Source organism: Sturnira hondurensis, unplaced genomic scaffold (genome assembly GCF_014824575.4).
Source record: "Sturnira hondurensis isolate 20B ecotype Veracruz unplaced genomic scaffold, ASM1482457v3 Scaffold0006496, whole genome shotgun sequence".
NCBI lineage: Eukaryota > Metazoa > Chordata > Mammalia > Chiroptera > Phyllostomidae > Sturnira > Sturnira hondurensis.
The window spans coordinates 10,027,415-10,041,897 of NW_028079127.1; the positions used below are offsets into that span (position 1 = coordinate 10,027,415).

At 34.1% G+C, this 14,483-nt stretch overlaps 1 protein-coding gene across 1 annotated transcript in view; it reads left to right on the forward strand.

Annotated features, from left to right (window-relative positions):
• ZFC3H1 (zinc finger C3H1-type containing) overlaps window positions 1-14,483 on the forward strand; it is a 57,364-nt gene that overhangs the window by 26,323 nt on the left and 16,558 nt on the right. The window contains exons 10-23 of the mRNA XM_037049440.1: window positions 169-306; window positions 1,265-1,386; window positions 2,012-2,161; window positions 5,177-5,351; window positions 5,567-5,698; window positions 6,058-6,597; window positions 6,683-6,792; window positions 7,864-7,995; window positions 8,099-8,220; window positions 9,178-9,279; window positions 9,483-9,596; window positions 10,699-10,882; window positions 12,173-12,359; window positions 13,974-14,162. Coding sequence (XP_036905335.1) covers window positions 169-306; window positions 1,265-1,386; window positions 2,012-2,161; window positions 5,177-5,351; window positions 5,567-5,698; window positions 6,058-6,597; window positions 6,683-6,792; window positions 7,864-7,995; window positions 8,099-8,220; window positions 9,178-9,279; window positions 9,483-9,596; window positions 10,699-10,882; window positions 12,173-12,359; window positions 13,974-14,162 — 2,397 coding nt within the window. The remainder of the gene's footprint in view (window positions 1-168; window positions 307-1,264; window positions 1,387-2,011; window positions 2,162-5,176; window positions 5,352-5,566; window positions 5,699-6,057; window positions 6,598-6,682; window positions 6,793-7,863; window positions 7,996-8,098; window positions 8,221-9,177; window positions 9,280-9,482; window positions 9,597-10,698; window positions 10,883-12,172; window positions 12,360-13,973; window positions 14,163-14,483) is intronic.

The window sequence follows — 14,483 nt, forward strand, 5'->3', positions numbered from 1 at the left end:
ATGAAGTCAGTTATGCACTATAACTAGAACAAACCATAGACTGTGTACTTGGAGTCCGTTATTTTTATGGAGTGAAATTTAGATAGGTTAAGGGACATGTTCAAGGTCATGCAGCGAATAGTGGTAGGACCTTTGTCGTTAAGAGTAACAAATATATTGCCTTCGCAGCTTCCAAAGCATAAATCAGTGGTTGTAACACTGAATGATTCAGATGACAGTGAATCTGATGGAGAGGCTTCCAAGTCAACAAATAGTGTTTTTGGTGGATTGGAGTCAATGATTAAAGAAGCAAGACGAACTGCTGAGGTGAGTGCAATAATGAAAGAGAACAAGAAAGATAATGTATTGACAATCATTAAAGTTTATTTTTCCTGAAAGTTAGACCTCCTGAAGGTATTGATTTTTAATGTATTAAATTGTGGATATATTTTAAGTATTTGTATTATTTGGACTTTATATAATAAAGCATGTATAAATTTAGATGTCTTTAGCTATTGATCTTCTTTTTTTGTTTCCAATTAGTCCAGTTTTCAAATAGTAGATAGTTGATTTTCTGTACTAAGGAAATTTACTGTTTTCAAATTGTGTTATATTACCAGAAAACAGTTTTTATTAAAATATATGATATAAGTACAACTTTTGTCCCTGTTCCTACTGCCACAGTTGTTTAGCTATGATTTAGTTCAATTATTTTCAAATTGTAAGTCCTGACAACTTAGTAGATTATATAATTAATTTTCTGGTTAACTAGCTGGGAAGGGTGAAGTGAGTAAAGGGAGTCAAATATATATGGTAGCAAAAGGAAACCAGACTTTGGGTGATGAGCACACACTAGAGCGTGGGTGTCAAAATTATTTTCACCGGAGGCCACATCAGCCTTGAGGTTGCCTTCAAAGGGCCAAATGTCATTTTGGGACTGTATAAATTTAACTAAACTGGTGGCAAGGAATTCAGCATTATCAACAAGTAGAAACAAGGTGCTGGGCCAGATAAAACAAGGTGGAGGGCCGGATTCAGTCCACGAGCCTTGTGTTTGCCACCTGTGCTTTAGAGTATGCAGATGTCAAATTATCATGTGTGTATCTGGAAATTGTATGTTACTAACCAGTGTCACCCCAATGAATTTAATTTTAAAAAGAAATAGAAATTAATGAAGGTAGTTATTTTTAAATCTATAAGCGTACAGTAGGTTGCAATATAAAATATACATCTTGGTGTGGAATAAGGAAAGCTGTTGATCTAGTTGACTTCAAATGTTTTCTAGCAAGCTTCAAAACCGAAAGTACCTCCAAAATCTGAAAAAGAAAATGATCCCATGCGAACACCTGAAGCTCTGCCTGAAGAAAAGAAGATTGAATATCGATTGTTAAAGGAAGAGATTGCCAAGTAAGTGGCATTTTATGTAATAAGCTTTAAAGGTGTGTGCTGTTTTCAGTACTTAACTGAGTCTGTCTACAGTTTATTGGCATTGGGAAATGTATAGTGCTTTTATTCAAGGTGTAGAGTTAGTGTCTTTATGATTCACACAGGAGGGGGAGCCAGATGATCATCTATAGATTAGAATACAGTGATACATTCAGATCAAAACAGCTTAGAAAAAGAGAGAAGCTGATACAAAGGAGAGCTACACTGTCAGCTGTTTTGCCCCAAAGATTTTATTATTTACTTTTAGGGAGGGGAAGGAGGGGATAAACAGGGAAAAAAATATTGATCGGTTGCCTCTGGAACACACCCAAACTTGGGGACTGAACCCACAGACCAACACACGTCCTGACTGGGAGTTGAACTGGCAACCTTTTGCTTTGCGGAACTACACACAACCAGCTTAGCTGCAATGGTTAGGCCTATAATATCTGCTTTGAAAGGAAACTTGGATCATGCATATTGGTCATCACCATTATTATTAGTTAATATGATTAGTATTTTTACTTTATATTATGAAATAGAATACATCTTCAAAGAAAATAACTTTAGTTTATCTGTGGTATTTTTCATCCATCTATTATTTTAGTCGGGAAAAACAGCGTTTGATTAAATCAGATCAGTTGAAGACAAATTCATCATCCCCAGCAAACTCTGATGTGGAAATTGATGGGATTGGCAGAATAGCAATGGTTACTAAGCAGGTTTCAGATGCAGAAGCAAAACTTAAAAAACACAGGTGAGCCTCATTATCTGATTAAATACTGCATGTATCGAATGCTGCCATGTTAGATGAATATCTTTTTGTGGTGTATGTCAATACTAAGTACACAGTATGATTACAGATTCTTTTACACTTGCTAGAACTTTATGAGGTTATCATTTTGGTGAATTAGATTTTTATATCAAGTAATAGTACTAATGTTTAAATAAAAATATCAAAACTTCAAAGGAGTTTTTTCCCTTTAGATTTATACATGGTTTGTTCATTGCTTAAAAACATATATGAAACTTCTTATTCAGAATTTTCTTTAAAACTTCTGGCATGATTTTTGAAATACCTTCTTTGAAGGCATATTTTTATTGTTAGTGGTGGACTTGGCTTTTGGAAATAGTTATTACTTAGTCTGTTTAATAAGACACATAGTCAGATATGGTGTTATTTTTAAAGTGTCAATATAAAGTTAAGGGTCATAAATGTCTTACATGTTTTGTGAAATTACTGTATTGTTTCAAGTAGTGTTTCAGAGTTTTGAGAACATGTATAAAACATCATAAAAAATATGTTGAATAATAGAATCTATTTGAAATCATTGGTAGATTTTGGGGTTATTTTATTGGGGTATAATTGACATGAAATATAGTTTTGAGTGTACATCGCAATGATTTGATATTTGTATGTATTGTGAAATGGTTACCACAGTAAATCCAATTAATATAATATCCATCCCCATACATAGTTAAAACATTTTTTTATGATGAGAGCCTCTACCATGTATTTGGTGGAAATAGTTACAACATTTACGGATGTACCTTTTTCCACTCCAAACACTCTGGTATCATTAGTTGATGAAGAGCAAAATGGTTTTAGATCAACGTTCCTGAGCTTTGTTCTGCCAGTCCCCTTTTAGGTTTACAAATGTGAGGGGGAGGTTCTGTGCAAAGATGGTTAAGATTTTTTCTGTCCTGTGTTTGTAACTTACCAATTCTTAACATTTAAATCTTTTTAAAAAAATATATTATTTATTTATCTTTAGAGGGGAAGGGAAGGAGAGAGGGAGAGAAAAATCAATGTATGGTTGATGTTTCTCTCCTTTTCATGCACTCCCTGCTGGGAACTGGCCTGCAACCCAGGCATGTGCCCTGACTGGGAATTGAACCGTGGTTATTTGATTTGCAGGCCCGGGCTTAATCCACTGAGCTACACCAGCCAGGGCAACCACCTTGATGATTTTTAAAAGTTTACAAAAGTGTCTTAAGCTTTGAATTATATTTTTGCTGTCATATTTTATTACTTCTAGTGTGTGTCATTATTTTATACATTGCTGAGAAAGAAAACATGCTTCTACCTGAATTATGATATGCAATAATGTTGAGTTACATCCTGATAATTAGAGATCTGAAAAATGTGCTTTATAGTTGAAATAGTTGTAATGAGCATCAACTTCCAAAATTATAAAGAAGTGGTTTGTTTTAAAAGTAGATTAAGTTAAATTTATTTAGATTCTGTTTCTTTGGTAACTTAAAAGTTTTAAAAAAATTATGTGTTTTTTTACTCTCCTTTCTATCATATAATCTCTGTGTTTATGATTCATTCTAGGGAAGCTTTTATTGATTGATTGATTGATTTTGAGAGAGGGAGAAATATCAATTTGTTTTCTACTTATCTATGCATTCCTTGGTTGATTCTTGTATGTTCCCTGACCAGAGATTGAACCTGCAACCTTGGTGTGTAGGGACAGCACTGTAACCAATTGAGCTTACTCAGCCAGAGCTTATGATTCATTCTAGATGTCCATTGTTGTGACTGTTAAAATATGATATCTTTCTGGGAAGGTAGCTTTTTCTTTCTTTCTTTCTTTCTTTCTTTCTTTCTTTCTTTCTTTCTTTCTTTCTTTCTCTTTTGTTCAAGTACAGTTTTCTTTCTTGTATTCCCATTCTTTCTTTTTTTTTAAACCATAATACAGTAATACTTTGGTACTTGTCAGCTTCAGAACTTGTCAAACCCTGTACTCTTCACATTTTGATGAGAAAAAAAAGTGCTTCAGCACTCGGCACTTTCTGGGGACTCATAGCACTTGCTAGCATTTGTATGAGTCATGATGCCACCCCACAAGAGAAAATGCTTCATTGTTTGGTACTCAGTTTCATCATGAGTTCTGGAACGAATTAATGATGAGTACCAAGGTGCCCCTGTATTTAATAGGAGAAAAGATGAAAGTTTATATCCACAGATTTGTCTTTTGTCTTGTTTTACTTATCAGTTCCAAACTTTAAATCTGTATGTTATTTAAAAATTAGACTTCCTTTTCTTTTTCCTTGCCTTGCATTAGATAAAATGAGTTAGATATTTGTAAGTTAATTAAACATGCTTGATTATGTTTATTAGATATTTATTAGCATTATATGTGAAGCTAAACATAGCAGTTTTCTGCCTTAAGTTCTCAGTTTTCCGAAGTCATGTAGGGTCAGATTCCACCAACATTAAACATTTACTATTAACAACTTTTCAACTGTAATTCACAGTACTTAGATTTAAGTGATTTTTTAAAAAAATTAGACCCATATTTACTTCTATAAAATGGAATAGCGTGAAATACAGAATGTGCTGACAGGGTCCAGAGGGGAGAGAATCACAGGGGAAAGGGGGAAGGACTCACATGAACAAGTATAAAGGACACATGGACAATAACTAAGATGGGGGGGTGGAAATGGGAGGGAGGTGGGGAACGCTGGAGGGGGGCTGGGAATACAAGACAGAATACTGTACTTGAACAAGAATTAAATTAAAAAACATTTTAAAAAATGGAACAGCATGTTTTGAATACCCGTATGATTGATGAATATGAAAGTATTCATCACTAGCATATTGTAAATGTATTTTTAAAATGAGTTACTGCTATACTCTGGTTTCTCTTCAGATCGAATAAATCTTTCGCCTTAAAAATGAGTTACTGCTTTGTAAACTTTATTCTGGTGATGTTAGTCTACCAGTTTAGAAAACCATTAATGAGAATTGTTACTTTTCAAATAGGATTCTCTTGATGAAAGATGAATCGGTTTTAAAGAATCTAGTACAGCAGGAAGCAAAGAAGAAAGAATCTGTTCGAAATGCTGAAACAAAGATTGCAAAACTTACAGAACAGCTTCAAGCAACAGAGAAAATTCTTAACGTCAACAAAATGTTTTTGAAGAAGCTTCAGGAACAAGTAATGTTCTTTTCTTAAGTAAAAATATTACAGTCTCATGTTTACTACACATTTTTTATGGGCCAAATTTTTAATAAAATAGTTTTCTCCCTTGAGATATGATATTGGAATATTTCTATTTTCAGGTGAATACCCTAAATTTGCTGCTGTGTTAAGAAGTTATTTCCTCTTCTAAGGTTTACATTTACGTTTTCAGAATTATTCTGTATTTTCAGATTCACAAAGTACAGCAACGTGTTACAGTTAAAAAAGCTTTGACTCTAAAATACGGAGAAGAGCTTGCTCGGGCAAAGGCAGTGGCTAGTAAAGAAATAGGAAAACGTAAACTGGAACAAGATCGGCTCGGAGTAAGTTGTTTGTAGAAATATTCTATTTTTGGCAAGCAGAAGGTTTTTATGATAGTTTTGAGAGTAAGAGGTATAAGAGATAATTCAGGTTTTCTCTTGAATATTCAGAGTAAAATTAAAGCTTCGCTTTTAAGTGATGTTCATGTTTTTGGAACCTTGTTTGTTTATTTTGTACTGACTTTTTGTTTTTTGTAAATCATAGATTAACTATTAAAACTGTTGGCTACTTGCAAAACTCTTTATTCTTGTTACTTAGTTTTATAATGTTGGCATTGTATCAGGGATAGCACATTTACCTCACCAAAAATTGTTTATAAAATCATAGCAATATAAGATATTTATATCATTATTTCCCCCAGCCAAACAAAATAATGAGACTGGACAGCTCTCCAATATCAAGTCCAAGAAAGCATTCAGCAGAACTAATCGCTATGGAAAAAAGACGATTACAAAAGCTAGAATACGAATATGCCCTGAAAATTCAAAAACTGAAAGAAGCTCGGGCCCTTAAAGCAAAGGAACAACAAAATATTGCTCCAGTTGTGGAAGAGGAACCGGAATTTTCTTTACCTCAACCCTCACTTCATGATCTGACTCAAGATAAATTAATTCTGGACACTGAGGAAAATGATGTTGATGATGAGATTTTGTCTGGTTCAAACAGAGAACGAAGACGATCCTTCTTAGAATCCAATTCTTTTACTAAACCTAACCTTAAGCACACTGACACACCTAACAAAGAATGTGTGAATAAACCTAAGAACTCAGTAGAAAAACCAGAACTTTTTCTGGGGTTGAAAATTGGTGAATTGCAAAAATTATATTCAAAAGCTGACAGCTTAAAACAACTGATTTTAAAAACTACCACAGGCATTACAGAAAAGGATTTGTGTGGTCAGGTAACTGAACATTTCATATTTTCTGTAAGATCTAGAATTCACCCTAGCTCTGTTTTCCTTACGAAATTATTGTCTTCTTTTGCAGGAGATTTCTGTGGATATAGATTTTGTGACTGCACAGAGTAAAACAACAGAAGTGAAGCCATTTCCTTTTAGTCCCTACCACAGCCCTCTCCTAGTGTTTAAATCCTACAGGTATAAAAGAAAGATTCATTGAGCTTGAGTTTCAGGATTGCTCCTGTTGTTGATATTGCAACTTTGACTGTTGATGATGATGAAAGAAAATTGCATCATGGTTACTAAAAAAATGAACTTTTCTTTTCATGGAGAATAAAAATTAGGTCTCTTGTCATACAGAAATCATGTTAGGAAGTAAGGCTTAGCTCATACTTGAGATTATTAATTCTTATCAAATTCTAATTTCTGGCTGCTGGTGGAATTGTAAATTCTGGATTACTGCCTGTTAGAGACTTTAGAAAAAAATAAGAAGTCCTATGAACATTTTTAATTTTTTCAAAAAATTATTGTTACCTCACATAAGAAATGCATTGACCAGCTCTCATAAAATTGATTTAGGTATTCTCAGATGGGTTACTTTGTGGGAGGTTGCATTTGTTTTTAGACTGCTAGAAGTTGTGAGATTGTTAAATGGGTATGATATAAATTGTGAAGCACCTACCAGGAAGTATAAATTGTTTTTTCCGAGTTTTTTTTTGTTGGCTGGTAACGTGTACAAGAAATACCAATATCATATAGCATTTATTATGTTGTATGAAGATACTACTTTTACTTATTTTTTAAAGATTATTTACTTTTAGAGAGTAGGGGAAGGGAGGGAGGAAGAGAGGGAGAGAAACGTGTGTGGGAGAGATCGATTTCCCCTCACGAGGCCCCCAGCTGGGGACCTGACAGCAACCCAGGCATGTACCCTGACTGGGAATTGAACCAGCAGCCTTTCAGTTCAGTCTGGTGCTCAGTCCACTGTGCCACAACAACCAGGACTGAAAACACTACTTTTATAATACAGGATTTTTTTGGTTTTTGTTTTCTATTTGAGGTCTTCTATGTTCTGGGTTTAAAAGGGTATTGTTTGTCCCTCCCATGGCTTGATATTCAGATTGTTTCCTGGAGTTAATTTTGCTATTAAGTAACTAGATAAATAATATACTTAAAGTTACAGAAATTTTAATGGTGAGGAAAAATGAAATTAAACATTTTTTTCTGGTGTATGTTTATGGAGCATATATCTACTTCTCTTCTCCTTAGATTTAGTCCATACTATCGAACGAAGGAAAAACTTCCCCTAAGCTCAGTATCATACAGTAATATGATTGAACCAGATCAGTGTTTCTGCCGTTTTGATTTAACAGGAACATGTAATGATGATGATTGTCAGTGGTAAGTAGTTTTAATTTGTGAACGTTTTAATTTACAAGACACTCTTGGTATTTAGGTTTCATGTGTACACAATTAAATTTTTTTTGTTGTCATTTTATTTTAGGCAGCATACACAAGACTATACGCTTAGCCGAAAACAGCTATTCCAGGACATTCTGTCATATAATCTATCTTTGATTGGTTGTTCAGAGACAAGCACTGATGAAGAAATTGCTACTGCAGCAGGTTTTTAAAGACCTCTTGTTGTTTCCTAAATGAAAACTTGGATTTAGGCAATTTAAGAATTTAATATTCAGTTCTTGACATCTTTTAATTATTATAATTGGATACATTCACCTGTGACACTTTATCTAGATCTGCTCTGTCCAATGCAGTAGCCACCAGCCATATGTTGCTATTCATATTTAAATTAATTAAAATTAAAATGTATTCTCTCAAGTTACACTGCCCACATTTCAGGTGCTCAGTAGCTACTGTTGAACTCAGAAGCTCAGCAGTGGTTCAGCACTTACCGGTAGAACGGTGCAGATACGAGAGATTTCTGTCTCTGCAGAAAGTCTTTGGACAGAGCTCATTTAAACAGTTCAGTTTATTTAGAAGAATATATAAATATTTGTTGGAAGTTTTAGTAAGATTTTTAAATAGACCTCTTTTCTATTATTTTTTCAAAAATAAAGGAGATGTTTGTGATTTCATATTATATAATGAAATAAGACTTTATATTCTTTGACATTGTAGAAAGCACAGGTTATTGTCAGCTATTATGAGTAAATATTGTTAAGCTTTTCCTCAGAGTTAGTGCCAGATAATTAAACGTTAAACTGCAAGTCTTTTGAAAGTCGGGGAATTGGTGTTTATTATATTCAGTATTATCACGACCCAGAGTGATTTATTAAAGTCCCTGAATCTAATCGTTCTCAATTTAGGACTTTAATTTTCACTTGTTTAGTTTCAGGAAATACTTTTTTTTTAGCCCAAATTGGGTGCGTGATGTAGGATTTGCTGTAGTAGTTAAGACAATACAGGCCTTGCCCTCTAGAAGGCCCTAAGTGTTTTTAATTACTACCATATATTTCTCTTAAATTCTTAAAGTATTCTTCACTCCATACTCTGTAATTAGCCTCATCTCTGAAATCCATGTTTTTTATACTTTTTATGAAGATAGCAATGCTCTCATTTCAGAAAAATATGTTGAGAAACTTTTTGGAGTAAACAAAGATCGAATGTCAATGGACCAGATGGCTGTTCTTCTTGTTAGCAATGTCAACGAAAGTAAAGGCCATAGTAAGTATATATATCTCTCTCACACAAAAGAATATTGTAGTTTCTTTATGACAGCAAATCTTATGGCATTATGTTCTCAGTATAATATATGTCAACTCTAATACAACAGAATAGATTTAGCTCTTTTCGAGTATTATTTAGGCAGCCTTCAAACTATAAAAATCCAGGTGTATCAACTAACAGTCTTCTCATGTCTCCTTTAGCACCTCCCTTTACGACCTATAAAGATAAAAGAAAGTGGAAGCCAAAGTTTTGGAGAAAACCTATTTCAGACAATAGTAGTGATGAGGAACAGTCTACGGGACCGATTAAGTATGGTAAGAAGTAATTGAAGATTCAGAATTATTAAATTTTGGTGTTCTACTTTACTAATTTTTTTGGTATATGTACTAGCCTATTTTTTTTATTTTTATTTTTTAGAAGTAGTTATGCTGTTTGGCATTTAAGGCAGTTAGTTCTTCATTCTTCAGGGCTGCTCCCTACATTGCAGGACACTTGGTGTTCATAGTCCAGTCCCTGCAAGGATTACTCTTTGGTAATTGTGACAGCTTCAAAGTACTCCCTGGTCTGTGTCTTCCTGAGGGCACATGTTCTGTTTGGTACCATCTTGGAGCCTCTGTTTTCTGGTACACAGTCAGTAGGCTCACAAAATGAATGAATAAATGAATGCCCTATTGTCAAGTACATCTTGCATGAGAATCTCAGATTTGGAAATTTAATTGTTTACTATTTGTGGATTAGCTAATACCTAATAGGTATATGCTCTCTTATGCTTATTTACATTAATGTAACACTTTTTCTTTAATTTAGATGTGGTGGAATAAACCATCTTCATATTTTGTAACTTTTCTCTTACAGTTTAATGAATGTGAATTATTAGATGATGACACTTACCTTAAAGTAGGGAGACCATACTTCTGTTTGGCCCAGCAGAGCCCTGGTGTAATTTTTAATAACATCCCCTATCACTCTTAGATGTGTCCTGGTTTAGACAATAAATTATATGATTGCTTTACCTTAAGCTACAAGCTTCCCTGGCTGGTGTGGCTCAGCAGATTGAGCTCTGGCCTGCAAACCAAAAAGTCGCTGATCGATTCCCAGTCCTGACTCAGAATATTCAAATTTGTTACGCTGTTTATGCTTCAAATTTGAACCATGCGCCTGGGTTGCAGGCCAGGTCTCTAGTTGGGGGGTGTGAGAGGCTACCAGTCGGTGTCTCACACATCAATGTTTCTCTACCTCTCTTTCTCCCTCCTTTTTCTCTCTAAAAATGAATAAAATCTTAAACAAGCAAACAGTGAGCTACTGCCTGTCATTAGAATCTTTAGCTTTTTAGATTATTTTAAAGACAATGCCAGTTTTTTCTTGTGTCTGTGGGTAAGAGAAAGTAGGAAGCTAATGATGCTTTTATTATTATAGCCTTTCAGCCAGGGAACCGAATAAAAGTTCCAGCTTTGGATACAGTTGTGACTCCAGATGATGTCAGATACTTTACAAATGAGACTGATGACATTGCTAATTTAGAAGCAAGTGTGCTTGAAAATCCTTCTCATGTACAACTTTGGCTCAAGCTTGCATACAAGTACTTAAATCAAAATGAAGGGTAGGTCCAGTTCTAATCTTTGTGTGAACTGTTGCACATTTCTGTTTTTGTGTTTGAGGTTTATTTCTTTTGTAGTAATCATATTTCCTTCCTTGTATCAATGGAGCCTTTGTTTTTTGACAGAGCGAAAGCACTTTATTGTTTAAAAGCTATTAGAAAATGTTTGAGATTAGATCTTGAGTTGTGTGCATGGCTCAGTGTATAGGTAATAAATTAGCCATAGTTTTTAACTCTAGTAGGCTCTTATTTCAAAGTAGGTTTAGTAAAAACAGTCGGTTCTGAGTGTTGTAGGGATTAATTATTGGGTTTATTGAAAAGTAGTGGAAGAAGTTTAATTTTTTTGTTAATTTTCATTTGGAGGTTTAAAGCATATCTAAGGTCCTCTGAATTGTAAATTTCCTTTTTTTTCTGCATGTGGCATTATGTTATGTGTATACAAATAAAGTAAATAGTAATCATCTCACAAATGACAGCGCTTCTTGCATAAATGTATTTTCTGACTCCTACTTTTTTGATAGGTTTACTGGGAATAATCTTATTACTGGGAATATCTTTTATTATGTTAATTTTTACATTGTAATAATTCAGTTTTATTTTGTTTTAAAGGCTACTCTGATTATCTGTCTTAAAATTTGGTATTCAAGCTTTTCTTTTTATTAAGGCAGCACTGCATAATGCTAATATACCTCACTTACCTGAATATGGTGCTTATTTAACTTGCCCTGTGTGTCATTTTCATGTTGATGGGATAAGTAGGTTTTCTTTTCTGACTCATTTACTGAGTGAAGGCCAAAGAACTGTACATTTTTTTATGAATAGGATCATGAGAGACAATTATCTTCTCCAAGAGATAGCAAGCCCTTGACCGTTGAAAAGAACTATTATATTGAAAGCTTTGATATTTTGTACTGGCAGTAACTGGCCTTGAGGGGAAATTGTTTAACCTCTCCCATTCCCAGACCAGTGTAAATCATAAAACGTATTGCTGAGTATGGACTTAAAGCACATTTGAAGTTGATAATTTATTGATTTTATAACACAGTGGTTTTATCTGGTAAATGCTAACTGAGCGTCCACCTAAAAAGGAATTGTTGGGTCTATGGGAAATCAGGACCTTTTTTCAACAGATTGACTTAAAATCCTAATCTACCTCTCTTTGTCATAGGTGACTGTAGTCTCTTGGTAGGTTTTAATAGAAAATGGAATTTAAAAATGACTCAGTAGACTAGCCTAATTTAAAAGCATTTTCAAATATTAAAGGAAAATGTTCCTGCTGTTCTTAACATGTAGGCTATGTTCAGAGTCCTTGGATTCTGCTTTAAATGTTCTGGCTCGGGCTTTGGAAAACAACAAAGACAATCCAGAAATTTGGTGCCATTACCTCAGATTGTTTTCTAAAAGAGGAACCAAGGAGGAGGTGCAGGAAATGTGTGAAACAGCTGTTGAATATGCTCCGGATTATCAAAGTTTTTGGACTGTGAGTAGAAAAGATAACATTGTCCTATGTGTTCATGTGTGTGTATGTGTGTTCATAACTCTTTGGATCATCTTAAATATTGATATGTAGCTTAATAGATCATATGCTTTATTTGCAAGGTAGATATAATACCTACACTTTTGGTGTCCAGTAACCTCAAAATTATTTCTGTGGGTTAGGATTAATTTAGACTAAACAGGAAGAAAATCTGTAGTAACGAGGTGATTTTTGTTAACTATGTTGGTAAGGAAAAATTATAAACATTTTAAAACATTTTATACTTAGCTATTAAGCAGTTTTAGTTTGGGCAAAGTTAAGTGAATTTTGTGCAAAGCATCTGAAAAAATGTCTTTTAAATTCTTATGCATGTATAACACATGAATGATAAGAAACAATATATTATCAGTCTTCAATACTTATGGAAATAATGTATAATTCATACTAATGTTGAACCTTGCCAAAATACAAAGATCTGGTGAAAAAATAGGTTCTTCCTCATTCTCCGAGAGAATGGGATGTGTCCTGACCAGGTTTAAACTTAAAATTACAAATAATCCACTTGTAAAATAAATATTGATTAATATCTAAACTTTTAGTAGCTGAAATCAGAAGGTATTAGATTCAGATAAAATTCCAGATAAATCTATTACTGTTAGATCTATTATTTTCTTACTAACTACAATTCAGAACAAATAGGTTTGGATAACATGGTATTCCTTAATGAATGAACTTGCCAGTCTTAACTCCTACTTGCCTAACACTAGTACTAAATAGAGATGGACAGTGGAATATGCTTGATTTTTTACCTGGACCCTTAGGCCAAAGTTAATGCTATTGATCACTATAAGATTTTTAAGGTGTAATGTTTTTCCTCAAAGTTTTGATCTTTAAAGAAATCTTTGATTTCTTTCTTTTTTTCTTTTTTGATCCTCAACTGAGGACATCTTTTTTATTGCTTTTAGAAACAGGGGACGGGAGAGAGACACACATCGATGCGAGAGGGAAGCATCTTTTGGTTGCTTACTGTGGGGGACCACATGTACCTGGACAAGGGGTAGGACCTCCAACCCAGGCATGTTTCCTGACCTGGAAACGAACCCACCACCTTTTGGTTATAGGTCATGCCCCAACCAACTGAGCCATACAGGCGAGGGCCCTGTTTAATTTCTTCATTAAATCTTTTAAATGATTTATTGTTCCACATAGGTCTAATATGAATACTATTTTCAAAATTTTTGTATGATCACACACCTAGGAAGCAATGCCAATTAAATTGTATCTGACTACAAACATGTGAGTTTTTGGAGATCCCTCATGGTCTTGCTGTCGTTTACCTATTGATTCAGGAAAGGAAAAATGGAATTGTTTTGGTGGTAATTATGAGAGTACATCAGTATTGTTGTAGGGTTTATCTTGTTTCACTTTCCAACTCCTGGTAGAATGTGGAAATCTAGATTATAGTATTGGAAGATGAGTGTATGTATATTTATAATTACCTTTTTAGAGAAATTGAAGATTTAATATGAGACAGTTTCTCAACAAAATATGAAAAATCTGTAGTTTTACAGTTCATTCTTATGAAGCAGGATTAATGTATGAAACCCCTTTGGGCAGTTTCTGTACCTAGAAAGCACCTTTGAAGAAAAGGATTACGTGTGCGAGCGAATGGTGGAGTTTCTGATGGGAGCAGCCAAGCGGGAAGCATCAGACATCCTGTCCTTTCAGCTTTTAGAGGCCCTTTTGTTTCGAGTTCAGCTGCACATATTTACTGGAAGATCCCAAAGTGCACTTGCACTTTTACAGGTAAGTAGTTACTGTAGCATTAAATTATGGTTTGTAGAGAATTTTTAAGAGGTCTAAAACATTACAGGTAGCATTGTTCAATGATAACACAGGTTTCAGGTTTGAATCCTTGTTTTGCCACTTACTAGTTAAGTTGTGTGAAGCCGAGTAAATTTATGATTGTTTCCTCATTTGCTTAGTAGAGATAATACCTTCTTTAGAGAGTTTATGGGGTTTAGATGAGAATATATGTTCTTACCCACCAGAATAAACTTCAGTATTCAAACAATAAGATAAAAAAATTAGTTTGTAGTGATAATCTTCTATGGGTGTTGAGGTTTT